At 37.6% G+C, this 19,597-nt stretch overlaps 1 protein-coding gene across 1 annotated transcript in view; it reads left to right on the top strand.

The window, feature by feature from the left end:
- Positions 1–19,597, top strand: part of KCNH5 (potassium voltage-gated channel subfamily H member 5) — a 467,739-nt gene that overhangs the window by 375,306 nt on the left and 72,836 nt on the right. The window contains exon 10 of the mRNA XM_007949104.1: positions 13,346–13,542. Within this exon, the coding sequence (XP_007947295.1) occupies positions 13,346–13,542 (197 nt within the window). The remainder of the gene's footprint in view (positions 1–13,345; positions 13,543–19,597) is intronic.

The following is a 19,597-nucleotide window of genomic DNA, read 5'->3' as shown; positions in this document are numbered from 1 at the left end:
TTTTGGATCCAACTTGAATTTCCGATAGTTCCCTGTTGATGTACTCTTGCAACCATTTTTAAATTATCTTCAGCAAAACTTTACTTGCATGTGATACTAATGATATTGTTCAATAATTTTTGCATTCTGTTGGGTCATCCTTCTTTGGAGTGGGCAAAAATATGGATCTCTGCCAGTTGACTGGCCATGTAGCTGTCTTCCAAATTTCTTGGTGTAGACAAGTGAGTGCTACCAGTGTTTCATCCATTTGTTGCAATGTCTCAGTAGGTATTCTGCCAGTTCCTGGATCCTTGTTTTTCTCCAATGCTATCAGTACAGCTTGGATTTCTTCTTTCAGTACTTGATCATATGCTACTTCCTGAAAAGGTTGAATATTGACCAGTTCCTTTTGGTACGGTGACTGTATCTTTTCCATTTTCTTTTGATTATTCTGTCAGTCAATATTTTGCCAATAGAATGTTTCAAAATGACAACGCAAGGTTTGAAGGTTTCTTACAGTTCTTTCAGCTTGAGAAATACCAACAATGTTCTTCTCTTTTGGTTTTCCAGCTCCAGGTTGTCGCACATTTCCTTACTTTACTTTGTCTTCTTGATCTGCTCTTTGAAATCTTCTGTTCAGTTCTTTTCCTTCCATTCACTTTAGCTACTCAACATTCAAGAGCTAGTTTCAGAGTCTCTTCTGACATCCATTTTGGTCTTTTCTTTCTTTCCTGTCTTTTAAATGACCTTTTGCCTTCTTCATGGATGCAATCCTTGATGTTATCCCACAACTCGCCTGGTGTCTTCAGTCATTAATATTCAGTGTGGTAAATCCATTCTTGAGATAGTCTCTAAATACAGGTGGAATTTACTCAAGGTTGTGCTTTAGCTCTTCTGTACTGCACTTTTTGAAATTTTCTTCAGCTTCAACTTAAACTTGCACAGGAGCAGTCTGTTCCACCTGTTCCACAATCAGCCCCTAGCCTTGTTCTGACTGGTGGTTTTGAGCTTCTCCATCACCTTTTTCTACAGATGTAGTCTGTTTGATTCATGTGTATTCTGTCCAGTGGATCCATGTATCATCATCATTTACGTCATTGAAAAGATGTTTGCAATGAGTAGGTCTTTGGTCTTGCAAAATTCTATCATGCGGTCTCCGGTGTCATTTCTATCACCAAAATCATATTTTCCAACTACTAATCTTTCTACTTTGTTTCCAACTGTGGCATTCCAATCATCAGTAATTATCAATTCATCTTTGTTGCATGCTTGATCAATTTCAGACTGTCAAAGTTGACAAATATCTTCAATTTCTTCATCTTTGGCATTAGTGACTGGTGTGCACATTTGAGAAATTTGTCTTATTGACTGGTCTTCCTTGTAGATGTTTGGATATTATCCTATCATTACACCATTTATACTTCAGGTTAGATCTTGAAATGCTCTTTTTGATGATGAATGTGATGTCATTCTTATTCAATTTGTCATTCTTGTCATAGTAGACCATGTAGTTTCACAATTCATAATGGCCAATCCCAGTCCATTACAGATCATTAATGCCTAGGATGTTGATATTTATGTGTTCCATTTTATTTTACCAATTTCCAATTTTCCTAGGTTCATACTGTGTACATTCCACACTCTGGTTATTAATGGATATTTGCAACTGTTTCTTCTCCTCTTGAGTCATACCACATCAGTAAATAAAGACTTCAAAAGTTTTACTGCTTCCATGTCATTAAGATCTCTATTTTTAGAAAACCACTCTTCCCCAGTAGTATTTTGAATGCCTTCCAACCTGAGGTGTTTGTCGTCCAGCAGTATGACGGACATTATTCCACTGCTATTCATAAGTTTTTCATTGATAATATTTTTCTAAGTAGAGCTCCAGGTCCTATTCTGTCTTAATCTGAAAGCTCTGGTGAAACCTGTCCACCATGGGTGACCCTGCTGGTATTTGAAATGCTGGTGACATAGTTCCCAACCATAGACTGTACCGTCAACTGCAACAGATGATTCTAAAAGCAGAATTATTTTTATTAGGCAAGTAACATTTAATAGTCAAAAGTGCCTTAAAGAAAGAAAAATTATATTTGTGGGTTTTTAAATGACCCAGGAATTTTCCTCATATTTAATTACAGTTTAAAGTCCATAGGTATATTTTGATTTTTAGTATTTCCTATCAAAATTCTAAAGTGTGTTTTTAAAAAGTGCAGTTCATGTCCCTATGAAAACATAATTTAAAATATGAATGGTGACCATTTATCGAGTTACTCATTAACCCAAAAACCAAACCTGTTACTGTTGAATGGATTCTAAATCATATACAACAGGGCAGAACTGCTCCACAGGGTTTCTAAGCTGTTGTCTGTATGGACAAAGACTGCCACATAGCCCTCCTATGGAGATGCTAGGTGAGTTAGAATTGCCAACCTTTCTCTTAGCATCTGAGTGCTTAACTGTTGTGCCTATTGTTGTTGTTATGTGCCATTGAGTCAGACCCGACTCATAGTGACCCCTCCTTGGGTTTCTGAGGTGGTATCACTACGGAAGTAGATTGCCCAACCTTCCTTCCAAGGAGTGGCTGGTGGATTTGAACTGCCAGCCTTCTGGTTAGCAGTAAAGTGCTTAGGCACTACAATACCAGAGCTTCCTTTAAATGGTGGAGATGCAGATGAAATATTATGATGAAACACTTTCTTTATGTGGACACATTGAGTCTCTATAATGTTAGGGATTCACTCCAGGTCCTGACTAGTAAGGGGCAGGCATAGAATATGACCCCAGGTCTCCCTGACTCTATATCCATGCTTTTAACCATCCATTATAAAAGCTATGCTTTCTTTAACAGGAATATTAAAATAAAATTTTGAAATATACTAATAGTTTAATCTTACTAACAAATAGAGTTCCTCTACCAACTTTATCAATTTGTTTCCTTTAATTAACAAAAAATTTCTCAGTGGACAAAATTAGGGTAATGTGTATGTACACACTCAAATAAAATGTATTACCAGTTTATATGGTTATATTCAATGGAAATTTAGTACTATAGGCTTTTTAAATCCACTTCTATATTACATGTTTATCTACTTTCTTCTATATTGGGAATGCTAAGGATGATAGAATTAAAACATTCCAGAATTTCTCATTTACTTCATGTCACATTATAAATATAATAACCTTAGAACAATACTAATATTACTATCACCACCACCAATAGAATTACTATAAACACACAAAACAATTTTTACATATAATTCTCCTATTCTTCTCCATATACCATTATTTTAAAAAGTTGTACATTATCTACATTGTGATATGCTATACTCTTTCCCACTTAACCTTCATTTAGTGTTAGTTCTACAAGTAACTGTATACTTAGTGCTACAGTCTTTATATCAGTGTCCCCCTAGGCATTTTGGCTGTCTGAACCATATTCTCTGATAAGTTCCTTACAAAGGATTCACAGGAACAATATTCTCTGAGTTCTTTCATATTGATGATATCGTTTGTGCCTTTTATATTTGAAAATAAGTTTCATTGGAAGTAAAAGCTTAGGTTCACATTTCTTACCTAACCCACTGCCGTTGAGTCAATCCCTACTCATAGCAACCCCTATTGGATTTCAAAGGTAGTAAATCTTTACAGAAATAGATTGCTTCATCTTCCTTCCACAGAGCAGCTGTTGGATTTGAACTGCTGAACTTCTGGTTATCAGACAAATGCCTTAGGCACTGCACCACCAGAGCTCCTTACATATGTAAAGTATTTTAAATCTGTAACTCCCTCTACTCTATTCAACTCAATATGCAAATCTTAGAACTTTTGTTTTCTACCATCTCATGTGCTATACCTTTCTCTCCTCTTTACCCTTCTCACTGCCTTAACTCATGACTAGGTGATAGTGAGGCCTGGTAAAATCACATATTCCTAATCCACGAAGTATCATACTATTTCACAGGGATACAACAGTCTTCTGATAGTACTTCCTTGGCCACCTTTCTTTACACTGTCATCCATTCTACTGTTAAAGTGCTGGACATGTCATGGCTCTTTATTTGAAATGCTTTGAGTGGTTCCTTCTTAAAAGTAAGATTAAGCAAACTCTACTTCATGGAACTCAAGGTTCTCCCTCTTGTGTTCCATTTTTTTTTTTTTTTTTTTCTCACTGAACTTTTCCCTCATTCTATGTACCATAGCTTCCAAGTATGGTCAGCTGATGCTACTCATCATTCCCTGGGTAGATCACATTGCCTAAAATCCTGCCTTTTTCCTTGAAGGTTCAGATGCAAGTAAGCCCAAACATCTCCTTCTTAGTGAGCTCTTTCCTAGCAAAATAAATCCCAAACCCGTTTTCACTGAGTTGATTACAACTCATGATGACCCCTAAGTAACTCAAATTAAAAATACTTTTTTTTCCCCCTTGTATGCTTTGGTTATCTTGATCCTATATCACTAATTTTATTCATTCCTATGCTGCAACTAGGAGTTCTGGTAGCGTAGTGCCTAAGGCACTTGACTGCTAACCAGAAGGCTGGCAGTTCAAACTCACCAGCCATTCCTCGGAAGGAAGGTTGGACAATCTACTTCCATAATGATGTTGATGTTGTTGTTATGTGAGGTCGAGTCGGACCCGACACATAGTGACCCCTCCTTGGGTTTCCGAGACAGTATCATTATGGAAGTAGATTGCCCCATCTTCCTTCCGAAGAGTGGCTGGTGGGTTTGAACCGCCAGCCTTCTGGTTAGCAGTCAAATACCTTAGGCACTATGCTACCAGAGCTCCTTCCGTAATGATACTACCTTGTAAACCCAAGGAGAGGTCGCTATGAGTTGGGTCTGACTCTACAGCACATAACAACAACAACCACATGCTTCAATTAGATGTGTCTTTGTTTCTTTTCCATATCTCTCTTACTCACAAAGTTAAAGGCTTCTGGAGAGCTGGATTTGTATTTTCTATATCTTTCTATCCCCCACAGTATTGAGCACAGGTTTCAGTTTAAGGGTGTAATAAAGGTTAGGATGCTGACGTGTTAAATGAGTGAAGTGACTAGGCCAGCCATAATTTCTCCCATTTGGCAGATATGAAATTTGTATGACTTAACAGTGATAATATGAACATTATTGTAGGTTTCAACTCTAAATGCTTTCTTAGGAAAAAAAAAAAGAGTTTCAGGATGCAACTCCTTTTCAATTTACTCTTATGCCAGCATTTTTTAAAATGGCATGTTATTAACTTACTTGATTTGGGTCCATCTTTTAGTTTTAATATATAATCAATTTGTTCATAACACTAGTGCCACACTCAGTATTAACATCCCATTTATAACTATTTATTCTACCCTCTTAACGTCCAGTATTTGTATTAGGATACTCTCTATTTTTTCATGTCTACCTGATAGGAGCTCTTTGGCTCATTCTTTGCGTGTGTAAATAAAAATCTACAGGCTAAATCAATGAAAGGCAGCTAGGTGACAAAAACGGTTAAGCACTCAACTACTAACCAGAAGTTTAGCACTGTCAACCCACCCAGAGGCACCTGAGAAGACAGGTCTGTCAATCTGCTTCTGAAAGGTCACATTCTTGTAAACTCTGTTGAGTAGTTCTACTCTGCACACATGGTGTCACTATAAGTTGGAATCGACTCATAGTAACTAAAACAAAAACATTGTAGTAGAGGAATATAACTCTTCTCTAAAAATGTTTTCAACCATTGTAATTTTGTGACCATTATACTTTTTCAGCAGAATGGATTTAAACACCAATCACTGTAGACTGGCAAACATAATTGCTAAATGTTTGAAGAGATTCGATTCTAAAACATCTATATTATTTCTTGATGTTAATACTATTTGTCTTGTTCTTTTGGTTATTCTGATTTAAAATTTTGTTGTTGTTGTTAAATGCCTGAGAGTCAATTTCAACTCCTAGCAACCTGTATAGGACAGAATGAAACACTGCCTGTTCTTGCACCATCTTTGCAATCACTGCCCCTTCTTGCAGCCACTGTGTCAATCCATTTTGTTGAGGGTGTTCCCCTTTTTTGTTGAACCCCTAATTTATCAAACATGATAGCCTTCTCTAGGGACTAGTCTCTTCTGACAACATGACCAAAGTAGGTGAGATGAAGTATGGCCATTCTTGCTTCTAAGGAGCATTCCTCATACACTTCCTCCATGACAGGTTTGTTCCTTCTGGCAGTCCATGGTATTTTCAGTATTCTTCATCTAAATCACAATTCAAAGGCATCGATTCTTCTTCAGTCTTTCTTATGCATTGTCCAGCTTTCACATGCATGTGAAGTGATTGAAAATATCATCATTTGATTAGTTACACCTAAATCTTCAAAGTGACATCTTGGCTTCTTAACACTTTAAAGAGGTTTTTTGAACCAGATTTTCCTAGTGCAATAAGATGTCTGATTTCACAACTGCTGCTTCTGTTGCGGGAGCTCTGGTAGCATAGTGCCCAAGGCATGTGACTGCTAACCAGAAGACTGGTGGTTCAAACCACCAGCCACTCCTTGGAAGGAAGGTTGGGCAATCTACTTCTGTAGTGATACTCTCTTGGAAACCCAAGGTAGGGTCGCTATGAGTCAGATCCAACTTGATGTCAGTGAGTTAGAGTTTCCACTGCTGTTGACTCTGGATCCAAGTAAAATGAAATTCCTGGCAATTTCAACTTTTTCTCCATTTAACATGATATTGCTTATTGACCCTGTGGTGAGAGGTCAATAATATTTAATGTTGGGTGTAATCCATACTGAAAACTGTAGTCTTTAATCTTCAAAAGTAAGTGCTTCAAGTCATCTTCACTTTTAGAAAGCAAGGTTGTATCCTCTGCATATCACAGGTTGTTAGTGCATCTTCCTTCAGTGCTGATGCTGTGTTCTTCTTCATAGAGTCCAGCTTCTTGGATTATTTGTTCAGTATACAGATTGAATAAGTATGGGGAAAGTATACAAACCCAACACACACTCTTCCTGATTTTAAACCATTCATTATCCCTTGTTTTGTTAAAATGATAGCCTCCTGGTCTATGTACAGGTTCCTCATGAGCACAATTAGGTATTCTGAAATTTCTATTCTTTGCCGTGTTTTCCCTAAATTTGTTAGGATTCATATAGTTGATTTTCATTGCATAGTCAATAAAACACAGGCAAAATCTTTCTGGTATTCTTTGCTTTAAGCTAAGATCCATCTGATATTAGCAAAGATAGTCCTGGTTCCTAATCCTCTTCTGAATCCACCTTGAATTTCTAGAAGCTCTCTGCCTTTCAGATTTCTTGACATAATTGAGTAAGTGCCTCCAGCACTGCATCCATTTGTTAAAACATCTCAATGGGTTTTCAATCAATTCTGAGATATTTGGTGTAGTTTGGACTTCTTCCTTAAATATATATATATATATTTTAAATCATATGCCATCTCCTGAAATGGTTGAATGTCTACCAATTCTTTTTGGTACAGTGACTCTGTATTCCTTCCATCTTCTTTGATGCTTCCTCCATCATTCAATATTTTGCCCACAGAATCCTTAAATATTGCAATTCAAAGCTTGATTTTTTTTCTTCAGTTCTTTCAGCTTGAGAAATGCCAAGCATCATCTTCTCTTGGTTTTCTAAATCTAGTTCTTTACACATTTCATTATAATACTTTCCTTTGTCTTCTTGAGCTGACCTTGAAATCTGTTCAGCTCTTTTATTTCATCATTTTTTTTTTTCCATTTGCTTTAGCTAATCTCCATTCAAGAACAAGTTTCAGAGTCTCTTCTGACATCTGTTTTGGTTTTCTTCTTTTCCTGTCTTTTTAATGACCTTTTGCTTTCTTTATGTATGATGCTTCATGTAATCCCACAACTCAGTTGATCTTTGGTCACAGGTTTTCAGAGTGTCAAATCTATTCTTCAAATGGTTTCTAAATTCAAGTCGAAGGTAATCAAAGTTGTACTTCAGCAGTTTTGGACTTCTTTTAATTTTCTTCAGCTTCAACTTGAACTTGCACATGAACAATTGACGGTCTGTTCCACAGTCAGCTCTTGGCCTTGTTTTGACTGATAATAGTGATCTTCTTCATTGGTTCTTTCCCCAGATGTGTTGATATGATTCTCATGTATTCCATCTGGTGAGGCTCACCTGTATAATTGCTGTTTATGTGGTTGAAAAAAAAGTACTTGCAACGAACAAGTCACTGGTCTCACAAAATTCCATCATGCGATCTCCAGTGTCATTTCTGTTGCCAAGACCAGATTTTTCAACTACTGATGCTTCTTTGTTTCCAGTTTTTGCATTCTAATCACTAATAATTATCAGTGCATCTTGATTGTGTGCCCAGTCAATTTCACACTGCAGAAGCTGGTAAAAATCTTTAATTTCTTCATCTTTGGCGTTAGTGTTTAGTACATAAATCTGAATAATAGTAGCATTAACTGGTCTTCCTTGTAAGTATATGGACACTTATCCAATCACTGACAGTCTTATACTCCATTGTACTCCTTGAAATATTCTTTTTGATGATGAATGTGAGACCATTCCTCTTCAATTTGTCAATCCCAGCATAGTAGAACCTCCATTCCAGTTCACTAATGAGGAGCTCTGGTAGCATAGTGCCTAAGGCACTTGACTGCTCACCAGAAGTCTGGCAGTTCAAACCCACCAGGCACTCCTTGGAAGGAAGGTTGGGCAATCCTACTTCCGTAGTGATACTGCCTCGGAAACCCAAGGAGGGGTCGCTATGAGTCGGGGCCGACTCGATGGCAAAAAACAAACAAACAAACAAACAAACAGCAATGCCTAGGATATCAGTCTTTATGTATTCCATTCCATTTGAACAACTTCCAATTTTCCTAGGTTCAAACTTTGTACGTTCCAATTATTAATGAATGTTTGCAGTTATTTCTTACCATTTTGAATCATGCCTCCTTAGCAGATGAAGGTCCAGGAATCCTTACTCCATCCATGTCATTAAGGTCAACTCTACTTTGAGGAGGCAACTTTTCCCCTGTTGTATTTTGAGTATCTTCCAACCTGAGGAGCTTACCTTCTATCACTATATCAGACAGTGTTTCATGGCTCTTCACAAAGTTTTCCAGAGTGTATCAGAGAGTGTTTCACTGCTATTCATTAGATTTTCAGTGGTCAATTTTTTCAGAAGTGGGTGGCCCTATCCTTCCTCCCAGCCTGTCTTAGTCTGGAAGCTATGCTGAAACCTGTCCACCATGGGTAACCCTGCTGGTGTTTGAGGTTCTGGTAGCATAGCTTCAAGCCTCACAGCAATGCACAAGCCACCACAGTATGACAACCTGACAGAGGGGTGATGATGAAAACTCATAGTGTTGCTCATTTATTAATGAATAATTTTATGCATATGGATTCATGATAAATTTTATGAGCCAACTGACATAATAAATTATAGTGAAATGCTGACTAAAAGTAAAAGTGCATATTGAATAAAAGACCATGCTCTAGGATAATCATCAAACATTCCCATGTACATTCATAGGAAAACTTGTTGTTAGGTGCTGTTGAGTCATCTCTGACTCATAGCGACCCTGTGCACAACAGAACAAAACTCTGCCCAGTCCTGTACCAGCCTTATAATGGTTGCTATACCTGAGCCCGTCATGGGTCATCCATCTCATTGACGCCCATCCCCTTATTTGATGACCTTCCACTTTACCAAGTATGATACCCTTCTTCAGGGAGTGGTCCCTTCTGACAACACGACCAAAGTAGGTGAGACAAAGTCTGACCATTCTCATTTCCAAGGAGCATTCTGGCTATACTTCTTCTAAGACAGATTTGTTAGTTCTTCTGGCAGTCCATGATACTTTCTGTATTCTTTGCCAGCATCACAACTCAAAAGCATCGACTCTTCTTTGGTCTTCCTTATTCATTGTCCAGCTTTCACATGCATATGAGATGATTGAAAACACCATGGCTTGAGTTGGGCATACCTTAATCTTCAAGGAGACATCTTTGCTCTTCAGCACTTTACAGATGTCTTTGGCAGTGGATTTGCCCAGTATAATATGTCATCTGGTTTCTTGACTGCTGCTTCCATTGGTGTTGACCATGGAACCTGATAATAAGAAATCCTGACAACTTCAATCAGGAAAACTGCCTAAATAAAATCCAAATGTTATATTTTTAAGGATCTGTTGGATATATTAGTTAGGTCTTCAGGCTGATAAGTGATTGGGATAATTCTTATGCACTTTCTGTCCATGCCATTCCCTCACCACATAATGTGTCTCATATATATATTTTTAAAATCCATAATCCCCAAGCATACCTTGGTCTATATAAAAAACAAACAAACAAACAAAAACCCAAACTCACTGCCATTGAGTCATTTCCAACTCGTAGCAACCCCTCCTTGGGTTTCCGAGATGATATCTCTATAGAAGTAGATTGCTCAATCTTCCTTCTGGAGAGTGGCTGGTGAGTTTTTTGAACCACCAGACTTCTGGTTAGCAGTAATATGCCTTAAGCACTATGCCACCAAAGTTCCCTTGGTCCATATAGTCCTTTAATTATGTTGTAACTTTTTGCCTTCATTTTTTTTTCTTCCAGTTTCCTACTATGTGAATCTTTAAAATTTACTTCTATTTTACAATCCTGTTTCCTGTCCTTTAGCAGTGAAATACTTCATAAGACTTGATGCAAAGAACTGAGAAAATATAAATAGACCAAACAACAACTTTCATGTTGAGTGTGAACTTTTCTACTAATTTTAGGGCTTTGGGGGAAGGTTAGTTCTCTCAAGCTCTAAAATGTTTATAGCTGAGACTACATGTGCCCAGTGGGAGGTGACCTAAAAACCAGCATCAAATGTTCTATAGTTGTGAAGATGAACAGGAGTTCCCAGCCCTGAAGCCGTGCAAAATTTTTGTGATGAAGGAAAGGGTGACTTTACTCTTGCATATTCCATGCATAATCTAGCATCTGTACACACCTGTAATTTATGCAGATTACTCAACATAAATGTGAATAACATGCTTTGAAGGAGGACTACTAACGTCTGGTCAGAAGTTCCATAGCAGTTTTCTTTTTGTGAATTGAGGACCTCTTAGGCGATATTAAATATCTAAATTTTAAAAATGGTAATTACTAAAAAGTTAAGTAATTTAAATGGAAACTTTTCAGGTGGATGTATAGTAAGCATTTTAATTCCATTGTTGTTGTTGTTGTTGTTTGCCGTCGAGTCGGCCCCGACTCATAGCGACCCCTCCTTGGGTTTCCGAGGCAGTATCACTACGGAAGTAGGATTGCCCAACCTTCCTTCCGAGGAGTGGCTGGTGGGTTTGAACCGCCAGCCTTCTGGTGAGCAGTCAAGTGCCTTAGCCACTATGCTACCTAAATTAGTACAATAAAATATATAACAGACATGCCTTCACAATTAAAAGTAGTCTATATTGGTAAGGTTTTCATTCTTTGAGAAGTGGATGACCCCTTCCTTCTTTCAAGTCTGTCTTAGTCTGGAAGCTCTGCTGAAACCTGTCCACCATGAGTGACCCTGCTGACATTTGAAATACTGGTGGTTTAGCCTTTGGCCTCAAAGCAAATTTGAGCACAAGACACTACCATCAGACAAACTGACAGACAAGTTGTGGTATTGATGAAGAATACTGAAAGTACCATGGATTGCCAGAAGAACTAGCAGATGTCCTGCAAGAAGTGTAGCCAGAATGCTTCTTGGAAATGAGAATGGCCAGACTTGGTCTTACGTACTTTGGTCATGTTGTCAGAAGGGACCACCCACTGGACATGGATGTCATGCGTGGTGAAGTGGTGGGTCAGTGCAAAAGGGGAAGACCCTCAATGAGATGGATTGACATAGTTGCTGCCATGATGGGCTCAGTTTAGCAAGGATTGTGAGGCTGGTGCAAGACCGGGCAGTGTTTTGTTCTGTTGTGCACAGGGTCACTATGAGTTGGAATTGACTTGAAGGCACATAGCAACAGCTATTGGTAAGGAGAAATTATGTTTATATATTGATAATCTTTTACGTATTTTTGATACACTTGTCAATGGTCTTGGTCAGTGTTCTCTAGAGAAATAGAAGCAGTTTTTTTAGATGTTTAGTAACTGCCCATGTGATTAGATATTATATGCCTTCTCTGATTGTATCTTAACTTTTCTCAATTGTCCAGCTGGCTTGAAGTATTATGTCTTTCTTTTTCTTGTTTTTCCCTGTCAGTACTGACTTTAATCTACGTAATGGGAGCAAGTTTTGCTTATCTCTGGGATACCTATATATAAAGAATAGGTCTTTGGCAAAGTGCCTCTAGAATGTGTTTTCCCACTTAGATCCAGTCCCCATCTTTTCCACATTAAAACTTTCCCTTTCTCACAACAGCCACATAAGGAACACAAAGATGGCATTTCTGAAGCCAGAGACTCTTATGGAACTATCTTAGCAGAAAGACCCTTTGACACTTTCCACCTTTGATGCATCCTCAAACCCTTTGTTTAATAGCTGCATATTCATGATTTGGAATAATGACCATTCAAGAACAGGCCACCAGTGCATGTGTTCTGAAATGACTGGGGGGTTTCTGTGTAATTTTTAGAATGTTAAAAATATATCCACTTTTGACTATAGAACAGCACCCTTTATGGAACTATTTTTGGGATAAAAAAGCTAGGTCTCCACATTTTACTCTTTGGTTTTGGAATTATGGATGAGGCCCTTGGACATGTCCTGAGGCCTTGCTTAATGTATGATGATAGGTGAAGAGTGAGGGACGGGATCCTTAGGGAAAAAAGTTGGGGCAGTTTTCGGTTCTCTTGAGCATAGGACTTATTCACTGAATAATGTATGTTTAATACAGTATGTGTTGAATCAGTTCCAGACTCATAAAGATTATAACAACATATCCTTGTCTATTGCATTTTATTGTCATCTCCACCAGAAGGAACAGAGGAAAGGATAAATGTAATAAGTCACCTTTGCTCCTTCCAGTCACAATGGGAGAAGTTAAGGTGGTAGAAAATAATGAAGCAATTTGTTAAAGTGAGGTTTTTGGCTTCTCTGTTGGATTTCATTTATGCATGCCACTCCAGATTTTCATCGAGAACTGAATTCAAGGTGATGTTACTTTACATGTTATATGAAAACACTGTACATTGACACACACACACACACATACACACACATACATATATATATGTACATACATATATATATAGATATACATACATATATATACACACATATACATACATATACACATACACAGGTGGTGGTGTGTCCTCAGGTTCTAATTTATGGTAGAAGATCAATACTATATATGAAACTGAATAACAATACAATTTGACTAAGAACTCTTGTTTAATATGTCTTCCACTATTTTGCAGGGAAAGGTGATGTATTTGGAGACATCTTCTGGAAGGAAACCACCCTTGCTCATGCTTGTGCCAATGTCCGGGCACTGACATACTGTGATCTTCACATCATCAAGCGGGAAGCCTTGCTCAAAGTCCTGGATTTTTATACAGCTTTTGCAAACTCATTCTCAAGGAATCTCACTCTTACTTGCAATCTAAGGAAACGGGTATGTTGTGTGAATCCACCTTCCCTTATTCATATTCAGAGGGTTAATATACAATGCAACATTAGCTGGAAAGTAGAAATGTATTTCACTTTGCAGCAGTATATTTTCATCAAGGTAAAGCTATATACTTTTCCTTTCTTTATAGTTTACATTTTTTAAAATTGTAATTTGAGTAAAAATTTACAGAGCAAATTCACTTTCCATACTGCAGTTCACATACACTTGTCTCATGACATTGACTACAATTTACCACAATGCAACAGCTCCCTTCCCACTTCTTCCTGATAGTTACCTCTTTCCTATGTCCATCTCTAGAGAGCTCTGGTAGCATAGTGGCTAAGGCACTTGACTGCTAACCAGAAGGCTGGCGGTTCAAACCCACCAGCCACTCCTCGGAAGGAAGGTTGGGCAATCCTACTTCCGTAGTGATACTGCCTCGGAAACCCAAGGAGGGGTCTCTATGAGTCAGGGCTGACTCGACGGCACATAACAACAATGTCCATCTCTCTATGCACTCCTGCCCTCTGAGCTGTCTCCCTATGCATAAACAGCCCTTCTTTCTCCCAATATTTTACATACATTTTAAAGAAAGAAAGAAAAAAAAATCCTGAGTATCTGGGTAAAAACTTTAGTCTTTATCATTTATGATGTAAAATGAATGCAGACTTGAGAAGAAACAAACTGTACTATGATATAGTCGGTTCTTGGGATGTGTATGTATGTATGTGTATATATATATATATATATATATATATAAACTCACTGCCATCAAGTTGATTTTGACTCATAGCGATCTCCCCTTGGGTTTCCGAGGCAGTATCTTTATGGAAGTAGATTGCCTAGTCTTCCTTCCGAGGTATGGCTGATGGGTTTGAACTGCCAGCCTTTGGGTTAGCAGTCAAGTGCCTTAGGTACTATGCCACCAGAGCTCCCTGGGATTTGTGATACTGCCATAAATTACTGCCAGTGTATCTTACGGAATTTGTTTAAAGCTGGTAAGGCTAATCAAGCTGGTTGCCTATTTCATACTCCAGACTCTCTTTAAACCCTCCTTTACATTTAATAATCAACTCACAAAGCTTACTTCCCATTAATTCTTTCAAAAAAGACTCTGTCTCAAAAATTAATTAGCCTCACTGACATATCCTACTAATAAGTATAGGAATCCTTTACTTTGCACTGCTGCTTCAAATTTAATTTTCATTGTCATTTTCTCTTTTATTGATGAGTGTGACACAAATTTAATTTGCATGAAGAAATCTCCTAGCTCATATTTATAGGTCATTGGTCATTAGCTAAGTCTCTTTTATTGCCAAGAATGAAATGCACATTTGGATAACTGCACTTAAGGAATTTCATCTAAAATGATTGCCTATGGTGAGATATTTTGAAATAGCAATTCTTTCCTTCCACTGTCCCTAAATGGAAACTTCACTGTAATTAACATGGAGGAAAAAAATGAAAACAAGAGACAAATTAACATGTATACTATTTAAAAAAACCCCCAAAAATGTAGAAATGAACATAGTCCAATCAATGTAATTCCCTACTCAGGGTTCCAAAAAGGAAAAGACTAGTAGTAGAAGTATTCACACTAGTCACACTACTATATTTGAATGGATCTTACAGTTTATAATTTTATGTGTATTAACAGATACTTATGGAGCATGCACAACTTGCAAGTTACAAAGCAAATATCTATAGAGAACACAAAGGCAGAGTCTCTATGCTCAAGGAGCTTGCATTTGTAAAGCATACTTATAAGTCACTGAAAGCTCAGGTAATGATGAATGCAGAAGAGGGTGCTAAGTGTGAACTAAATATGGACCTGACTGACCTTTCTTACTTTAGGTTCTAAACTCCACAGGGAGTTCAGAGTCTTTCTTAGTATGATGTGGAACTATGTCTCCTCATCCTTCATTCTATGCTCTACCTCTTCAACGACAAATTCCTCCTCTGCAGGGCAGACTGTTAGATATTTAAAACTCTTACATTCGTATTAAGTCTTATTGAATGTTGTCAATTTTTAAAATCTTTCCCCACACAGCAAAATCCACAATCTTCATTGTACATTCCTCAGGATGTATATTACTTGCCACTGTTCTCCTCAAAGCATGTTGTTTTAATAATATCACATTTTAGATTTATAATATGCTTCTGAAATATTAATTTAGATTTATAATATGCTTCTGAAATAAATGCCAGTTATTTTTCTTTTAAAACATCTGAGGAAACTTAGGTCCAAGTGGATTAATATCAAATAACTAACTGATACATGTGAAATGTAAGGTTTCAAAGAGGGATACTTAAAGCAAATTATGCCAGAATGGCACAAACAGTGAAGCACTTGACTACTAGTAGAAAGGTTGGCAGTTCAAACCCACCCAGAGGTCTTTTGGAAGACAAGCTGGGTGATCAGCTGCTGCAAGGTCACAGCCTTGCAAGCCCTTTGGAGCAGTTCTGCTCAGAATGTGTGGGGTTGCCATGAGTCCAAATCGATTTAAGGGCAGCTAATGACAACACCAGGAGCTCTGGTAGCATAGTGCCTAAAGCATTTGATTGCTAACCAGAAGGCTGGCGGTTCAAACCCACCAGCCACTCCTCGGAAGGAAGGTTGGGCATTCCTACTTCTGTAGTGATACTGCCTCGGAAACCCAAGGAGGGGTCGTTATGAGTTGGGGCCGACTCGATGGCAAATAACAACAACAACAACAATGACAACACCAACAACTAGTAGAAAATTTTGATATTTTGATTTTTCAAAACGAGTTCTCCACAAAGCTCTGTTGCCTCCTTTTCTCTGTCACAAATGTGCATATCACACACACAAGAGATTGGTGTACACACTAGTGTGTCTACCTCTAATAGGAGAAGCAAGAGACAGAAGAGTCATATTGTCTTTTTAACGACATTGTCTTTTTAATATCTCTTTGCACAGGCAAGTGCACAGAGTTATAGCAAATGGCTTCTTCCCTTTATAACTTTCTCCCCTTATAACTGTTCCCTGTGTCAGGTTTTTTTTTTTTTTTTAAATCAGTCCTTTTGTTGCTGATGGATGTCTCTTAATAATTTGGCAAAATGTAGGAACAGGGTGTTCTGCAGTTGGTATCACTTCATTCTTAGGGAAAAAAAATCTGTGCAACATGAAAGAAAGAAAATATCTCCAATGATCAGTAATAATAACTATCATTTTGAGAACCTATCTTATAGCCAGGCATGTTAACACATTTTTTGTTTAGTAATTACCATACTGAGTCCTCTCCACAAGTCACAGATGAGGCATTATGATCTCCATTTCACTGATGAAACAGTCGAGGTTCTGAGAGTGATACAGCTAATTACTGAAGAATTTATAGGTCAGAGTCTGCATTTGAACCCAACTCTGTCTTATGTTAAAAACCCATATTCTTAGATTATTTTATGTTATTTTAACTTGGCATAGAAGATGACTTTTTTTTCCCACAACAATATTACACAGACTTTCAGCAATTTATAGTGTCTTATTTTTCTCTTTAACTTCACTCCCCATCGATCTATTAATAAATAATAATAAATAATATTGTATTGTTATTTTATATTAAGTATTTTTGTAATGAATATTTGCTGTGAATTACATAATCAAAATTATGTAATTACCTTAGTATACCATTGATACCTCATAGCTATCATAACCATTAATTAAAGTACCTAAAAGTAAGGAGCCCTGGTGATTCGATGGTTAAGTGCTGGGCTACAAAAGGTCAGTACTTCAAACCCACCAGCAGCTCCATAGAAGGAAAGACCTGATGACCCGCTTCTGTAAAGATTACAGCCTAGGAAACTTCCTGTGGGGAAGTTCTACTATGACCTGTAGGGTAGCTCTGAGTCAGAATTGACTCCACAGCACACACATTCTAGAAAGTGGCAAGGCAAACCATGAACCCCACTTCTCTCCATTACACATGACAGTTTTGGCCACATAAGCACGTGTGAAGGCTCAGTAGAGAGATTTGTATAGATGCAGCCTTCATTGACTGAATGAGAAGGAGTGGGAAAGTTCTTAGCTTCTTGTCTCCATCTCTATTAAGGAAAAATAGGATGCTTGACATATAAATTAACCAATTCTAAAGGGGCTCTAGTGGCTCAGTGGTTAAGTGCTCATCTGGAAACTGTAAAGTTGGTGATTTGAACCCACCAATGGCTCCATGGGAAAAAGATACGGCAGTCTGCTTCCATAAAGATTACAGCTTTGAAAATTCTATGGGAAGTTCTACTCTGTCATATGGGGACACCAGGTGTTGGAATCTACTCAATGGTAGTAGGTTTGGTTTGTGGTGTATAACCCTTGATACAAATATTGATAATTCACCCTACAATTGGCACACTTTTTCTATAAAGGACCAGATAATATTTTAGGCTTTGTGAGCCATATGGTCTCTCTTGCAACTATTCAACTGTCATTGTGGTGTGAAAGCAGCCATAGACAATACATAAATAAATGAGCATCTTTGTGTTTCAGTAAAACTGTATTTACAAAACAGGTGCTTGCTCACAGATCTTAGTGTAGCAACCCAAAAAATAGATGGGGCAACATGCAAATGGAATTCTCTCTCCTTTTATTAGAGAGTAAGTTTCCACTTGTTACCCAGCCAGAGGGTTATCAAGAAATGGAAAACACCATATATTAAAAGTGAAAAATTTCAAGTGCCTTCAGGGGCCAGATAGATGACATACATGAATGAAGCAAGACTTAGAGTGACCTTCTGCAAATGCACATCATTTGTAAAGAGGGCAGCTGCTACTTAGTTTGGCTGCATTTTGCCTTGCTGGAATGCCAGCCCAGTTCTGCTTGGTCTTCATGTCATGCGCCCCTCCCCCCAATACCTGATGCCACCCAGAGGTACAGAAGTATGAATTTTTTAATGTGAAACTATATTATTTTGAGAAAAAATATGATTTATTTTTTTAAATATTGTTTTGATCAAGCAAAATAAGTCTGCTTGCTATTGTCTCATCAGTATGTGACTTCTGCAAATGAATGATTTAACAAACTTCCTAATTTTACAATACCAGAGCTGGGGACTTTACCTGGGAACTGTAAATCTGGATGAGAAAAATTACAATTTACTTTCCCAAATTTCTAACTGAAATTTAGCATTTCCTTCAATTATGAAGGTAGGTAACAAACTCACTATTATGAGAAGTACTTGTGATGCTGCACCAAAAGAAAGTATAGATATGGTCATATTACATTACATCTGCTGATGATTTCCTGAAATATTGTTGTTTATCACTGTTCCAAAATTATGGTAGTTATTAGACCCATTGTTAGATGATATTATTTATCACATTAGTGAAGAAGCACATACATTACTTTATTGTGAATTATTTCTTAATATTTGGAAAGCTGAATTTCAACATAACGTGTTTCGTTTGAAATTGTGTATATTTTGTTGTGTGAGTTCAAAGCCACAATGAGTCAGAATTTCCTCAGTGGCAATGGGTTTGTTTTGGTTTCTCATTCTGAGAAAAGTTACATACATTTCACGAGATTACTGAAACATCTTTCTAAGAGACTAAAAGACTAAATTAAGCTAAGCAAAAGGAATGGCTGAAATATGTGTGTGTGTGTGTGTGTGTGTGTGTGTAGCTCTGGTGGTGTGGTGGGTAAGATATTTAGCTGCCTCCAACCCACCAGGTACTCCATGGCAGGAAGATGAGGCAATCTACTTCTGAAAAGATTGATTGCCTTGGAAACCCAGTAGGGGTCGCTATGAGTTAGAATCAACTTCATGGTGCTGGGTATTTCGATGTGTGTGTGTGTGTATGTGTGTGTATAAAAACCAAAAAAAAAGAAAAAAAAAACAAAACACAACTCACTGCTGTTGAGTCAGATCCGAAGCATGACTACCCCTCCTTGGGTTTCTGAGGGAGTATCACAGGGGTTGCTATGAGTCAAAATCAACTCCATGGCAGTGAGTTTTTTTTTTTTTTTTTTTCCCAATCATTTATTCTTTTGTTCAGTATTTATTGAGCTCCTATTGATCAGGTCCTTAAATGACCCTTGTTGTATGCT

This window comes from Orycteropus afer, unplaced genomic scaffold, assembly GCF_000298275.1.
Source record: "Orycteropus afer afer isolate SDZICR_OR568_19922 unplaced genomic scaffold, OryAfe1.0 scaffold00237, whole genome shotgun sequence".
Taxonomy (NCBI): domain Eukaryota; kingdom Metazoa; phylum Chordata; class Mammalia; order Tubulidentata; family Orycteropodidae; genus Orycteropus; species Orycteropus afer.
This window is presented reverse-complemented; position numbering and strand designations above follow the sequence as displayed.